The sequence below is a fragment of the Erythrolamprus reginae genome, chromosome Z, assembly GCF_031021105.1.
Source record: "Erythrolamprus reginae isolate rEryReg1 chromosome Z, rEryReg1.hap1, whole genome shotgun sequence".
In the NCBI taxonomy this organism is placed as follows: domain Eukaryota; kingdom Metazoa; phylum Chordata; class Lepidosauria; order Squamata; family Dipsadidae; genus Erythrolamprus; species Erythrolamprus reginae.
This window is the reverse complement of record NC_091963.1, coordinates 143,940,922-143,954,072: the sequence shown is the minus strand read 5'-3', so window position 1 is coordinate 143,954,072 and position 13,151 is coordinate 143,940,922. Positions and strand designations below refer to the sequence as shown.

The window sequence follows — 13,151 nt, the reverse complement described above, 5'->3', positions numbered from 1 at the left end:
TAGATGGCCACTGATGCCTCTTCCATCTCTATCATTCAACTGGTGTGTGTGTGTTTATGAAAGAGCAAACTGTCCCATTCTTTCCTTCCAAAAGTAGCATTTTGTTAGAACCGTTCTGATTGGATGGTGGCGAAGTGTCCCATGTGGCCAAAAGGCTGTGACTGAATGTGGATTTTTGTGATGAAAGGGCTGGGGCAAAGAACTAGGGGCCTTTTGGTGAGGGAGAGAATGCAGGAGCCTATCAGCTGCTGTGGAAGAAAGAGTTTCATCCAACTGGCGGAGGCAAAAAGTCCCATCCCCAAACTTGTTTGATGTCCAAGAAATCCACAAGAGCTTTATCCAGTAACCATAGCTCAACTTTCACAACCAAATGTAGCTATGAGGAACACAGTGGAATGAATTAACCTACATTAGGCTCAGATTCATAGCAAGGGAATACTTCTTTGGATATAGTGAGCAATGCTTTCAGAGTTTGGTACAAATCATGACAAATAAAGGTGCTTATCATGCACACACACACACCCTTTTTGCAACTATAAAGGCATACAAAAGCCATTCTTCATGTCTTTTTCTTACATTGGAATCATAGTTACAAAAAACAACAGGGTATTTTCCAAAGCAAAATTAATGTAGAATCACAGAAGCAAATGAAAAACGGTATGTAATAAAAAGGGAAATATTATTTCACAAGACCAGATCATATGTACAAGTCTATAAATTAACCAAATCCCTCCATTTCTTGCTAAAAACATGCATCATGTCCAGAACAAATCCAAATTTAATGAGATGATCATGTTTGTTTTCTTGGAAGAAATATCCAACTAGTTCAATTCCAAGTCAGGAGAAAGGCACTGGAAACAAAATGGAGGCTGATTGGAAATTGGTTCCATTTATTGGTGAACAGGACCACATAGGTTTGAGGTCCTGGGCAACTGACCATATAAGGTTGAGAGTGGGTGACTTTTATAGCGTCTCTTGGGCCTTGCACTTGAACTTCCTGTTGCTGTGCAAGAACATGTATTATATTGGCTGTTGTAGGGGTCACAGCTGGCTCTGTAGGTTGTCTGAGCTCCCAGGTTTAGTTGAAGTTTGGACTGCTGATGCGATAAACGGAAATATAATATACAGCTCTCTTAATATTTCTCAAAATATTTCATTCCTCTAGGAGAGGGGTGGGCAGGAGTGAGTTCAGCACAATTCAGACTGATTTGCCTGAACTGGTAGCAACATGATGATGCCATCTTGTTTTTGGCTTGGTTTTTTTTTTTCAAGGGGACATTTATTTATTTATTTATTTATTTATTTATTCAATTTTTATGCCACCCTTCTCTTTAGACTCAGGGCAGCTTGCAACATGTTAGCAATAGCACTTTCTTTTAACAGAGCCAGCATATTGCCCCCACAATCTGGATCCTCATTTTACCCACCTCGAAAGGATGGAAGGCTGAGTCAACCTTGAGCCGGTGATGAGATTTGAACCGCTGACCTTCAGATCTACAGTCAGTTTCAGTGATGTGCAATACAGAGCACTCTACCTGCTGTGCCATCCTGGCATGCACCCACATAGCATACCCACCTGGCAAGGGAGAAAGTGAACTGGCAGTAAGGTAACTTAGAACTCAGCCCTAGGAGTGGTTACTAACTTACTACAGTTTTATCCATAGATCTAGTGATGATCCATGACTAGAGTAAAAAGTCTTATTTAGTGTAAGAGAAGCATAAGAATCAATCAAGAAAAAGAAAGGGTGGGATCATGGATTTTACAGTGAGGACAACATTATAATTAATTAAGGGGAAAAAACAGACATTCAGTCTATGCAATTTAGACTAGGAAAAAGATAATCCAAATGATAAGTCAGAAAAATGTCTTGAGCAGTCATAAATAGGAATAAAATAATGATTCTGAATTAATTCCCACTGGAAACAATAGGATCTTAACTCATGGCTAATTGATCTTTTTTATGATTATGTGTGCAAACTTTTGAGAGCACCTATTGTTTGAAAGTAATTGTTTTCCATGGGGAGTTTCTAAGCAATTATAATTGCCTTTTTTTCTAAATCAACCACATTTTAAAATAATATTTAACTAACTCGAGGGGATAAAGGCAGAACCTTAATTGAAGATTCAATGTTATAAAAAGATGTGGAAACAAAGATGTGAAAACTGCTCCTACCTTGGAGATACAAAGACATACAATTCATAGCAGTATTCCTATATTTGAGGGGCTGCCACAAAAAAGAAGGAGTCAACCTATTCTCCAAAGCACCTGAAGGCCAGACAAGAAACAATGGATGGAAATTAATCGAAGAGAAAACCAACTTGAGCTAAGGAGTAAAGAGCCAGTGACAGTGAGAACAATTAACTTGGAACATCTTGCCTCCAGAGGTTGTGGGTGCTCCAACACTGTAAGTTTTTAAGAAGAGATTGGACATGCATTTGTCTGACCTAATATACAGCTTCCTGACTGAGCAGTGGGCAGGACAAGAACTCTTCCAAGGTCCTTTCCACCTCTGTTATTCTGTTAATCTGCCTAATTTTTCATTTCAAATCCAGAGTTCCTATCAAGCAGGAGTTCGTAAGATCTTCAGAACAGAAATCCAAATACCTCTAGATCAGAGGTGTTATTCATTTACTTTTCCTACTGGTTTCAGAAATGTGAGCATGTGTGCACACGCACACTTCCCTGACATGTGCCTCTTCCATGCATATACCTAGGCTTTACACGCATGCACCTTGTTCGTGCGCATGGCTTTGTATGGATGTGCACAGCTTCAAAGTGTGCCTAAATAGGATGGCATAATGCCAGGGCAGGTGGGCCCACTCACAGGTTGCTATTTACACTTAGCCCATAATGCTTGGTATTTACACATTTTATAATCTGTTATCCTTGTTCTTTAACCATTCATAAAATCTGTTCCATGTTAAATGATATTTGGATTCCTATTTATCTTGTAGTTCCTTTGTCATCTTATCCATCTCTGCACAATCAAAACTTTTTCTTATAATTTCCACATCATTTGGAGTGCCATTATGTTTCCATTTTGTTGCATAAACTATTTTAGAAGCTGTCACTATATGTATTATCAAATAATATATTTCTTTCACATAATTACTTGCTATAATTCCCAATAAAAAAAAGCTCTGGCTTCCAATCAATAAAATATTTTATTTCTTGTATTATTTTTCTGATTTTAACCCAATTTTTTTTCTGCTTTTTGCATGTCTACCACATATGAAAATATGTGCCGTATGCGTTTTGACATTTCCACCAGAGGGGTGATATTTTATTTGATATTTTCATAAACCTTGCTGATAGTAGGTGCCATCTATAGAATATCTTGCACTGATTTTCTCTAAATATGCCGCAGCTATTTTTTCCACATTTTTCCCATTTGTCCAATTCAATATTGTAACCCACATTTTGTGTAGGGAAATTGTCTTATTGTCAATGCTGTATTTCAATAATATCCATTAAAAACTGAAAAACTGAAAAATAAACAGCTCTCTCTTCATTGTGTTTAGAAGCAATTGTGTTATATAGATTTATGTGTCAAAGAAAGAGTTGATTGAGGGCATAATACTGTATTCTTAGAAAACAATTGCAAGATCTGCAAAATGTAAGTTATGCTGTCAATGCCCTCTCACAAGTAGGAACTAACTCCCTTTGCTCAACAGGATGGATGATTGAAAACAAAAATTCAATATGGAGTGTCCAAATCAAACAACCCCAAATGAATTCATCCTCTCTGGATTTCCTTGTAGAGAAGACTTAAAGGTCCCCTTGATTCTCTTCTTCTGCATCATGTTTGCACTCACTCTTTGTGGAAATTCTCTGATCATCTTGGCGGTGATCACCAACCTTCAACTGCACAAGCCCATGTACTGGTTCCTCTGTCATCTCTCCATCCTGGACATGGCCTTCTCAGCTGTAGTGGTCCCCAAAGTGACTGCAGGAGTTATCCAGCCAGAAAATACCATTTCGTTCTCTGGATGCATCTCGCAGGTATTCTTTTTGAACTCAGTTGGGTGTACAGAATGTTTTCTTTATACTGTGATGGCTTATGACCGCTTCTTCGCCATTTGTAAACCACTCCACTATGGCAAACTCATGAGTTCAAAAGCCTGTCTCCTTCTCTCCTTGGGTACCATAATTGGAGGAACCATCCACTCTGTATTGCTGACATCACTCACCTTTCATTTGCCTTATGGAGAGAACAAGTATATTGACTATATTTTCTGCGATATTCCATCCATCCTGAAGCTTTCTTGCATTGAGATACAATTTATAGAAATGGTTATCATCATTGACATGGGTTTTGTGACAATCATCTGCTTTGTCCTCATCCTAGCATCCTATGCTTACATCATCACGGCCATTTTGAAGATCAGTAGCAGTGAAGGACGACACAGAGCCTTCTCCACTTGCTCTGCCCATCTTACTGTGGTGGTCATATACTACCTGCCCTTGTTTTCTCGTTATTTGAAACCGGCTTCTCAGGACGTCATGGAGAGTGTGGTCTGTGTGTTTTACACCACCGTCACCCCTCTGTTGAACCCGATAATATACACACTTAGGAACAAAGAGATGAAAACTGCTTTGGTGAAACTCTGGGCTGGGAACCTTGAGTAATTTGCAACAGGTGTGCATTTTTCCTCAAGTTTGGATGACCAGGAAGAGAGATCAGAAATACAATATCTGATAATTATTTTGTAGCTCAGCCAGAATTGTTGGAGAGGATTCATGTAAAAAGAATGGGATGGGATGGGAAGGGATAGAATAGAATAGAATAGAATAGAATAGAATAGAATAGAATAGAATAGTTGGAAAGTACCTTGGAGGTCATCTAGTCCAACCCCATGCTCAGGTAGGAAACCATATACAATTTCTTTATATAATTTTTAAACATCTGTTTAGTTTTTCTCTTGTATATCTGCAAAGAATGTTAAATTTCTGAAACAGTCATTCTTTGAAAATGCTAATAAACCATGTGGGTGTCTGGCATATAAGATTAAAAAAGAGAAGGGGAACAGAATAATTCACCAGTTACAGAACAAGACAGGGACATTACAAATTAATGAAGAAAAGATGAAAGGAATAGTGAGAGATTACTTTGAAAATTTATATAAACAAGATGTAATAGAAATAGATAAAATGTATGGGTACATCCAGTAAAAAATGACACCAATATTAGATGAACAGTATTTTTAAAAATGTGATCACAAAGCAGAAAAACAATAAAGCCCCAGAGCCAGATGGTCTCTCTAGGGAATTTTATAAGGCCATAGGGGATCCAATAGAATTTTATAATGATATCTTGTCAAAAGCAAGAATAATAGAATCATGTAGGGAAGCATATATTACCATATTAGTGAAAGAGGGTGCTGACCCAAATTTAATCCAAAATTATAGGGCCATTTCATTGTTAAACCCTGATTACAAATTTTTATGAATATCATGGCAGAAAGATTGAAAAAAAATTAAACAAAATTATACACTCAGATAAAAATGGCTTTCTTCCAATGAGACAAATTAGAACCAATATAAGAACTATACTGAATATATTAGAATATTTATGAGGCACATCCAGAAAGGCAAGTAGTATTTGTCTTCTTAATCCACAAAAGGCATTTGACAATGTAAATTGGCTATATATGAAACTGCAAACCAGAAAAATGGAATTTGGAGAAAAGTTTATACAAATGATATAAACTATATACTCTTCCCAAGTAGCCAAGGTGATAATAAATGGAGATACAACTAGACTCTTCCAGATAATGAAAGGAGTCTGGCAGGGATGTTCATTGTCACTTCTACTTTTTATTTTAACACTCAAAATACTATTGAATAAAATTAGAAACAATCCAAACATTAAAGGGACCAAAAATTTAAATTTTAAAATTTTAAAAGAGGAGTATAAAATTCAGGCATTTGTTGACGACATAGTATTTTTTTTAAAAAAAACCCTCCAAGAGACAGAACCAATTATTAATTAGAGGAATAGAAAAATTTGGTGAAGTAGTGCATTTCAAGATAAACAAACAAAAAACTAAATTATTAACCAAAAACATGATCCTGAACCAAAGGGTAAAAAAATTGTAAAAAAACTGAAATACTTAGGCATCAATTTGACAAAAAGGTGCTCATCAATCAAAGATAATAGCTATACAAAACTGGGGACAACAAATAAAATTGTATTTTGAAACATGGGGAAACTACCATTATTCATACTACGTTGTATAGCAATCATGAACATGAATATCTTACTCAAATTATTATATCTTTTCCAAAACATATCTATAAAATTAAACAATTTTTAATTGATTTGAATAAGACTACCTCAATATTCATATGGCAAGAAATCAAGAATCAAATTAATTGACCTACTAGACAGTAGAAGAGGTGACTTTGGACTCTCTGACTCTGCTTTAAGGCAGCACTGTTAAATTGGACCAGAGCTTGGATTTTGTGTTGTTGTTGTTGTTAATTAGATTTGTATGCTGCCCTTCTCCGAAGACTCGGAGTGGCTCACAGGATACAAAAACAACACAATAACAAATCTAATTAATTTAAAATTACTACTAAAATCCCATATATATTAAAATCAGATATTAAAATCAGTCACCCAATTCATTCACAAACAGACATTACATCTCGATAAACAGGGGAAGAGGGCTTGATCTAATTGATCCATGACTTTTGAGGCGCTTGCAAAAGGCAAGGAGGGTGGAGGCAGTGCGAATCTCTGGAGGGAGCTGATTCCAGAGAGCCGGGGCCGCCACAGAGAAGGCTCTTCCCCTGGACCCCACCAGACAACATTGTCTAGCTGACGGGACCTGGAGAAGGCCAACTCTGTGGAACCTAACCAGTCGCCGGGATTCATGTGGCAGAAGGCGGTACCATCAGTAATCTGGTCCAATGCCACGTAGGGCTTTATAGGTCATCACCAACACTTTGAATTGTTTCCAGAAACCAATCGGCAACCAGTGCAGTCCACGGAATATTGGAGAAACATGGGTGCATCTGGGAAGACACATGACCACTCGCGCGGCTGCATTCTGCGCGATTTGAAGTTTCCGAACACTCTTCAGAGGTAGCCCCATGTAGAGAGCATTGCAGTAGTTGAACTTTGAGATGATAAGGGCATGAATGACTGTGAGAGAGACTCCTTGTCCAAATAGGGCCTCAACTGGTGCACCAGGCAAACCTGGACAAATGCCCTCCTTGCCACAGCTGAAAGAGGGTGTTCTAATGTCAGCTGTGGGTCGAGGAGGACACCCAGGTTGCGGACCCTCTCTGAAGGGCTCAATAATCCCCCCCAGGTGATGGACAGACAGATGGGATTGTCCTTGGGAAGCAAAACCCACAGCCACTCCATCTTGTCAGGGTTAAGTTTGAGTCTGTTGGCACCTATCCAGACCTAACTTCCTCCAGACACTGACACATCACTTTCACTGCTTCACTGAGAGGGCACGGAGTGGAGCTATACAACTGGGTGTCATCAGTGTACTGATGACAACTCACCCCGTGACTTTGGAGTCCTCGGAGAGGGGTGGCATACAAATCTAATAAATTATTATTATTATTATTATGATTTCACCCAGCGGTTCCATGTAGATATTAAACAGCAAGGGGGAGAGAACCGACCCCTGAGGAACCCCACAAGGGAGGAACCTAGGGGTAGATCTCTGCCCCCCCCTCCACTAACACCGACTGCAACCAACCGGAGTGGTAGGAGGAGAACCACCATAAAACGGTGCCTCCCACTCCCTCCAGTCGGCACAGAAGGATACCATGGTCAATGGTATGGAAAGCCACTTAGAGGTCAAGAAGCATCAGAATAGAAGAAAACCCCCTATCCCGGGCCTGCCAGAGATCATCCATCAGCGTGACCAAAGCAGTTTCCATGCTGTAGCCTGGTCTGAATCCTGATTGGTGAGGGCCTAGATAACTTAAATAACAAACAGATTTTGACACTGGAGGGGCATGATCTTCATAAGTGATGGCACACATTCCTATAAGATAAGGATGACAAGCAACCAAAATATTTTATAGGCATATAATTAGAGACATTGAGCAAAAATTGGCAGGAAATAAAGAAAAGACATCATATGAAAATTGCAAATTGGCTATCAACCACAGAAGCAATGATTTTGATGGGTGGCCCTATCTACAAATTCAATCTTGGTACAAAAAAGACAACAAAAATATGGAATTGAAACTAAACAACCAGACAAACTTTTGACCGTCCCAGAAGAAGAAAAAATATTTCTAAATTTTATAACTACCTGTTACAATTTTAAAGAGCTTAAGACCTAGTTAAAAGATCTATGATATGCATGGGCAAAAAACATAGAGCATGACACACACCTGGCCTAGTGGGAACCAACTTGAAATTACAAACTAACCAAATTGGCATATTGCAAAGAAAACCATGACAAAAGGTTCTATCGTTGATATTTGGCTCCAGCAAGATTGGTGAAAATAAACATCTTTGATTCTTGTTTCTTGCTGCTTAAACCATCACGTTGATTACTCTGAGACCAAACTTTGGGTGCTACCCAAAATTTTCTAACTGTTCCTCAGTGGTTTTCTGTTAAAGTTAATTGCCTTTTCTCTAAATAAACACTTGAGTTTAAACACCCAGAGGAATTAGATGGAAGCAATAATGGCATACATTCAGGAAAATAAGACTGAGATAACATCCACAAGCATAAAGAGATGGAGGTCATCTCTGCAGGGCTGAAAAGGCCTTTCTTGGTAGACCTCCATTCTTCTGTCTCAAGTTCTCAAGCTAGAGCAATCTTCTTCTTTCTTTTTTTTTACTGTAGTAAAGATGATACCGTGCTAATGACAATGCCGTCTTCTAAACATGTCACCTGGAAGAAAAGAGCAACATGATCATGCAAGTGAGGAGAATTTAAATACTTGGGAAGTTCTCGGTGTAGTCCTAATCTCAGCCAGTTTATACTCCACAAGTCTCTCTTGCTTTCACACTAAGGTACTTTCCTCCATAGCAAATTAAAGCTAGTCTCGCTTTGAAAAGAAACCTTGGGACTGAGCATTCATCTCAAATTCAAATCTTGGTAAAAGTAGTTTAGTCTTCATTGACATCCCAGAAACCATTGAAAGATCTACTCTTCTAAGAAATCTTCTAAGAACCTTCTACACACATAAGAAAAGTTTCAACAGAGTTGTAAGTTGTCTAATTGAAGAATTTCAAGTCTGGCAGAGTAAAGTATTATGTTGTGAGAGGAAGGGTGAAGAACTCTTCTTGTGAAATATTTCTGGAGTCTCTCAATTGTGTTGATGTCAGATATGCAATATGATTTTCATACAGATGAGTTGCATTCTAGGATTGGCCTGACAAATGTTTTGTAAGGTCTTGTTAGCAGTTCAACATTACCAGAGAAGAAGCTGCAAAAGATTAGGTTAACAACTCCTAAAGCCTTTTTGGCAATGTTGTTGCAGTGGGCTCTGGGACTAAGACTTCTTAATTAGACTTCTTGCTTAGGTGACCCATCAATATCTTCCAATCTTCTTCCAAGCAACAGAATGAGAAATTGTATAGCAAGCTTATGGGGGAGGTGGGGGGGTTGGGCACTGCATAATCTTAATTGATCTTTCTTCAGTAGACCAATCCACCTTTCTCTGTAGGAGGAAATCTAAAGCCTGGAATCTTCTCTGCATACTCGATCTGGGTGAAATCTATTTGGGACCATTTAAATTATTTTGTTGTCATGAACCTACTTTTGAATAGAACCAAACTAAAGCAAGAGGGAGTTACTGAGATTGTTTTGACTAATATTGTCTTCTAAAGCATTTAAGTATTTCCAAAATCCTTTGATGTATGTTTTTTTTTCCAGGGAATATCATTAATGCCATTTTTTTTCCAGGGAATATCATTAAAGTCAACTGCCGTTTTTCCTGCAGAAAAGTGTATCAGTGTGCATTATCAAAGATACAACGGAAATTGGATTATATAATTTCTTCTTCAATGTATTTATGATTTTTGCAGGAAATTTTCTAAAAAAAAAACCCTTGTGCTATAAACCTCCGATAAAAGAGATTAATAGGAGGAAGGCACCTCAATTCATGCTGCAGGTCTGTTGAATGGGATTATATGAGCTCCAAAATACAATTGCCTTTGATAAAACCTCCTTTACTGAATAATATTCCTCCTTCGTGATTGTGAAAGATAGCAATGGTGATGTCTTTACAAGTGTCAATAACATAACATAGAAAACTGCTTTTTAAATGAAACATGAATGAATGTAAGGAATTCATGTTCAGTTTTATAAGTACTTACAGGTCTTAGAGACAGGACAGACATTGAAGATCTGTTTGCATTCCTCGTGGTATTAAAACGATATAAGGATAAATAGAGTTTCAAAAGTGATTTCTTTCTGAGAACCACTGAAAATTTATATATATCCTTATTGTTTTGGGTTTGATTCAGTGGTGAAATCCATTTTTTTTTGTTACTGCTGGTTCTGTGGACATAGCTTGGTAGACATGGTGTGGCTTGGTGGGCATGGCAGGGGAAAGATACTGCAAAATCCCCATTTCCGCCCCACTCTGGCCAGCCAGAGGTAGTATTTGCCAGTTCTCCAAACTACTCCAAATTTCCACTAGCAGTTCTTCAGAACCTGTCAGAACCTGCTGAGTTTCACCCCTGGTTGGATTCATACCCTATACAGTAGTACCCCTAGATACGAGCATAATTCTTCCAGAAGGGAGCTTGTAAGTCGAGCAACTCGTATCTGGAACAAATAACTTTAGACTTTGTTTTTCCCCTCCGAGATAACCAGAAGCAAGGATTCTTGCGCCACCTAGTGGACGCTCGGCTCGTATCCCGAATTTGAGCTCGGGACTGGAACAGAAATTTCTCTCCCCTCGTGGCTCGTATCTTGAAATACTTGCATGTGGAGCAGCTCGTATCTAGAGGTACTACTGTATGTGAAATGTAGATATTAAAAAGAGTCCTCCCTTTCTTAGTCAGATACTATTTCTTTCAGGAACATCATTAACATTGAATAAGTATCAGACTTCAAATATCTGATTATATCATAGAGTATGTCACCTGCTCCACAGTTTAGTGATTAAAAGAAAAGATACTCTATGGAGTGCCCAAATCAAACTGCTCCAAATGAGTTTATCCTCTCTGGGTTTCCATACCCACAATGGTTCAAGCTGCCCCTGATTCTCTTCTTCTCTGTCATGTTTATCCTAACTCTTTCTGGAAATTCCCTCATCATTGGGGTGGTGATCTCTAACTTTCAATTGCATAAGCCCATGTATTGGTTCCTCTGTCATCTCTCCATCTTAGACATGGCCTTCTCTTCTGTAGTGGTCCCCAAAGTTATTGCAGGATTCATTCCTGGAGGAAAAGTCATTTCTTTCATAGGGTGTGTCACCCAACTGTACTTTTTTCATTTCCTGGGATGTGCAGAAAGTCTTCTCTATACCGTGATGGCTTATGACCGCTTCCTGGCTATATGCAAACCACTCCACTATGGCAACATCATGAACTGGAAAGTGTGCCTCCTCCTTTGTTTGGGTACCGTCATTGGAGGCAGCCTCAATTCCACATTTCAGACTTTTCTGACCTTCCACTTGCCTTATGGACAGAGACACTACATTGACTATGTCTTCTGTGATATTCCTGCCATGCTGAAGCTGGCTTGTGTGGATACACACCTCAATGAGTTGATGAGCTTCATTGACATTGGCCTCGTGGCAATGACCTGCTTCCTGCTAATCTTAGCATCCTATGTCTACATCATCGTGGCTATTTTGAAGATAAGTAGCAGTGAAGGACGGAACAAGGCTTTCTCAACTTGTACTGCCCATCTTATTGTGGTGGGCATCTATTACTTGCCTGTGATATATCATTATCTGAGACCAACTTCTCAGGGCTCCTTGGATGGTGTGGTGAGCTTGTTTTATACCACAGTAACCCCTTTTTTGAATCCACTGATATACACGCTTAGGAACAAGGAGATGAAGACAGCACTTGTGAAATTGTGGAAAGGAAATTCAGAGTAGCAAAGCAGTGAATAAACAAGCTCATTTTCATTTCATTTTCAGAAATCCCCTGAATAGAGACAACCCCCTGGAAATGCAATAGTACTCAAGACCTTTTGTGTGTCTTCCTCAGAGGTTGTGTCAATCAAAGATTTGGGATTGATATTGTATTCCATTGAGGGGGGTTTTATGTACATCACATAAATTTCTCCATTGTAACTGAATTCCTCATATAAACTGTCATTCTAAAGTTGAAAAAGTTTTGTTGGATGTTTGGAATTTACGTATTGGACATTTGAATTAGAAAACAAAATTTTAAAGGAAATTTAAAAGAAGTTGTTTACAACTTTGTAAACAATGAACTCAAGGACTCAAGATCCATCCCATCCCTCAAAGCACCAAATGGTAAAGAATAGAATGATGAAGCTATTAAAGCCAATCTCTTTAACACATTCTTTGGCTCCATCTTTGTAAACAGCAATGGCTCATGCCCAATATTTCCTAGTCGCACCCCAAAGAATTGCATCAGACTTCTCTGTGGCGGCCCCGGCCCTCTGGAACCAACTCCCCCCAGAGATCAGAATTGCCCCCACCCTCCTCGCCTTTCGTAAGCTCCTTAAAACCCACCTCCGCCATCAGGCATGGGAGAACTGAGATATTCTTTCCCCCTAGGCCTTTACAATTTATGCATGGTATGTCTGTATGTATGTCTGGTTTTATAATAAGGGTTTTTTAGTTGTTTTAGTATTGGATTACTACATGCTGTTTTTATCACTGTTGTTAGCCACCCCGAGTCCACGGAGAGGGGCGGCATACAAATCCAATCAATCAATCAATCAATCAATCAATAAAATGTTACTACCACACTATGGGCGTGGCTTACTATGTGGGTGTGGCTTGCCAGCCATGTGACCAGGTGAGGAGTGGCTTGATGATCTTGTGACTGGGGGTGGCTTAAAGGTCATGTGATTGGCTTAAAGCTAGCCAACTTGATGTCACTCATATCAAGGGTTTGGGTTAGGGCAGGGGTAGGCAAAGTTGGCTCTTCTATGACTTGTGGACTTCAATTCCCAGAATTCCTGAGCTAGCATGATTGGCTCAGGAATTCTGGCAGCTGAAGTTTAC

At 38.9% G+C, this 13,151-nt stretch overlaps 2 protein-coding genes across 2 annotated transcripts; both read left to right on the top strand.

Moving 5' to 3' along the window:
- Positions 1-3,704: 3,704 nt before the first annotated feature.
- On the top strand, positions 3,705-4,631 carry LOC139154262 (olfactory receptor 10G6-like). Its single transcript, XM_070728690.1, has one exon. The coding sequence runs from the start codon at positions 3,705-3,707 to the stop codon at positions 4,629-4,631; it is 927 nt and encodes a 308-aa protein (XP_070584791.1).
- Positions 4,632-11,120: 6,489 nt separating this feature from the next.
- LOC139154261 (olfactory receptor 10G6-like) lies at positions 11,121-12,047 on the top strand. Its single transcript, XM_070728689.1, has one exon. The coding sequence runs from the start codon at positions 11,121-11,123 to the stop codon at positions 12,045-12,047; it is 927 nt and encodes a 308-aa protein (XP_070584790.1).
- The last annotated feature ends 1,104 nt before the right edge of the window (positions 12,048-13,151 follow it).

What these genes read in the sequence shown, in the direction of transcription:
- LOC139154262 (XM_070728690.1), top strand. Translation starts at nt 3,705, where the DNA reads ATGGAGTGTCCAAATCAAACAACCCCAAATGAATTCATCCTCTCTGGA.
- LOC139154261 (XM_070728689.1), top strand. Translation starts at nt 11,121, where the DNA reads ATGGAGTGCCCAAATCAAACTGCTCCAAATGAGTTTATCCTCTCTGGG.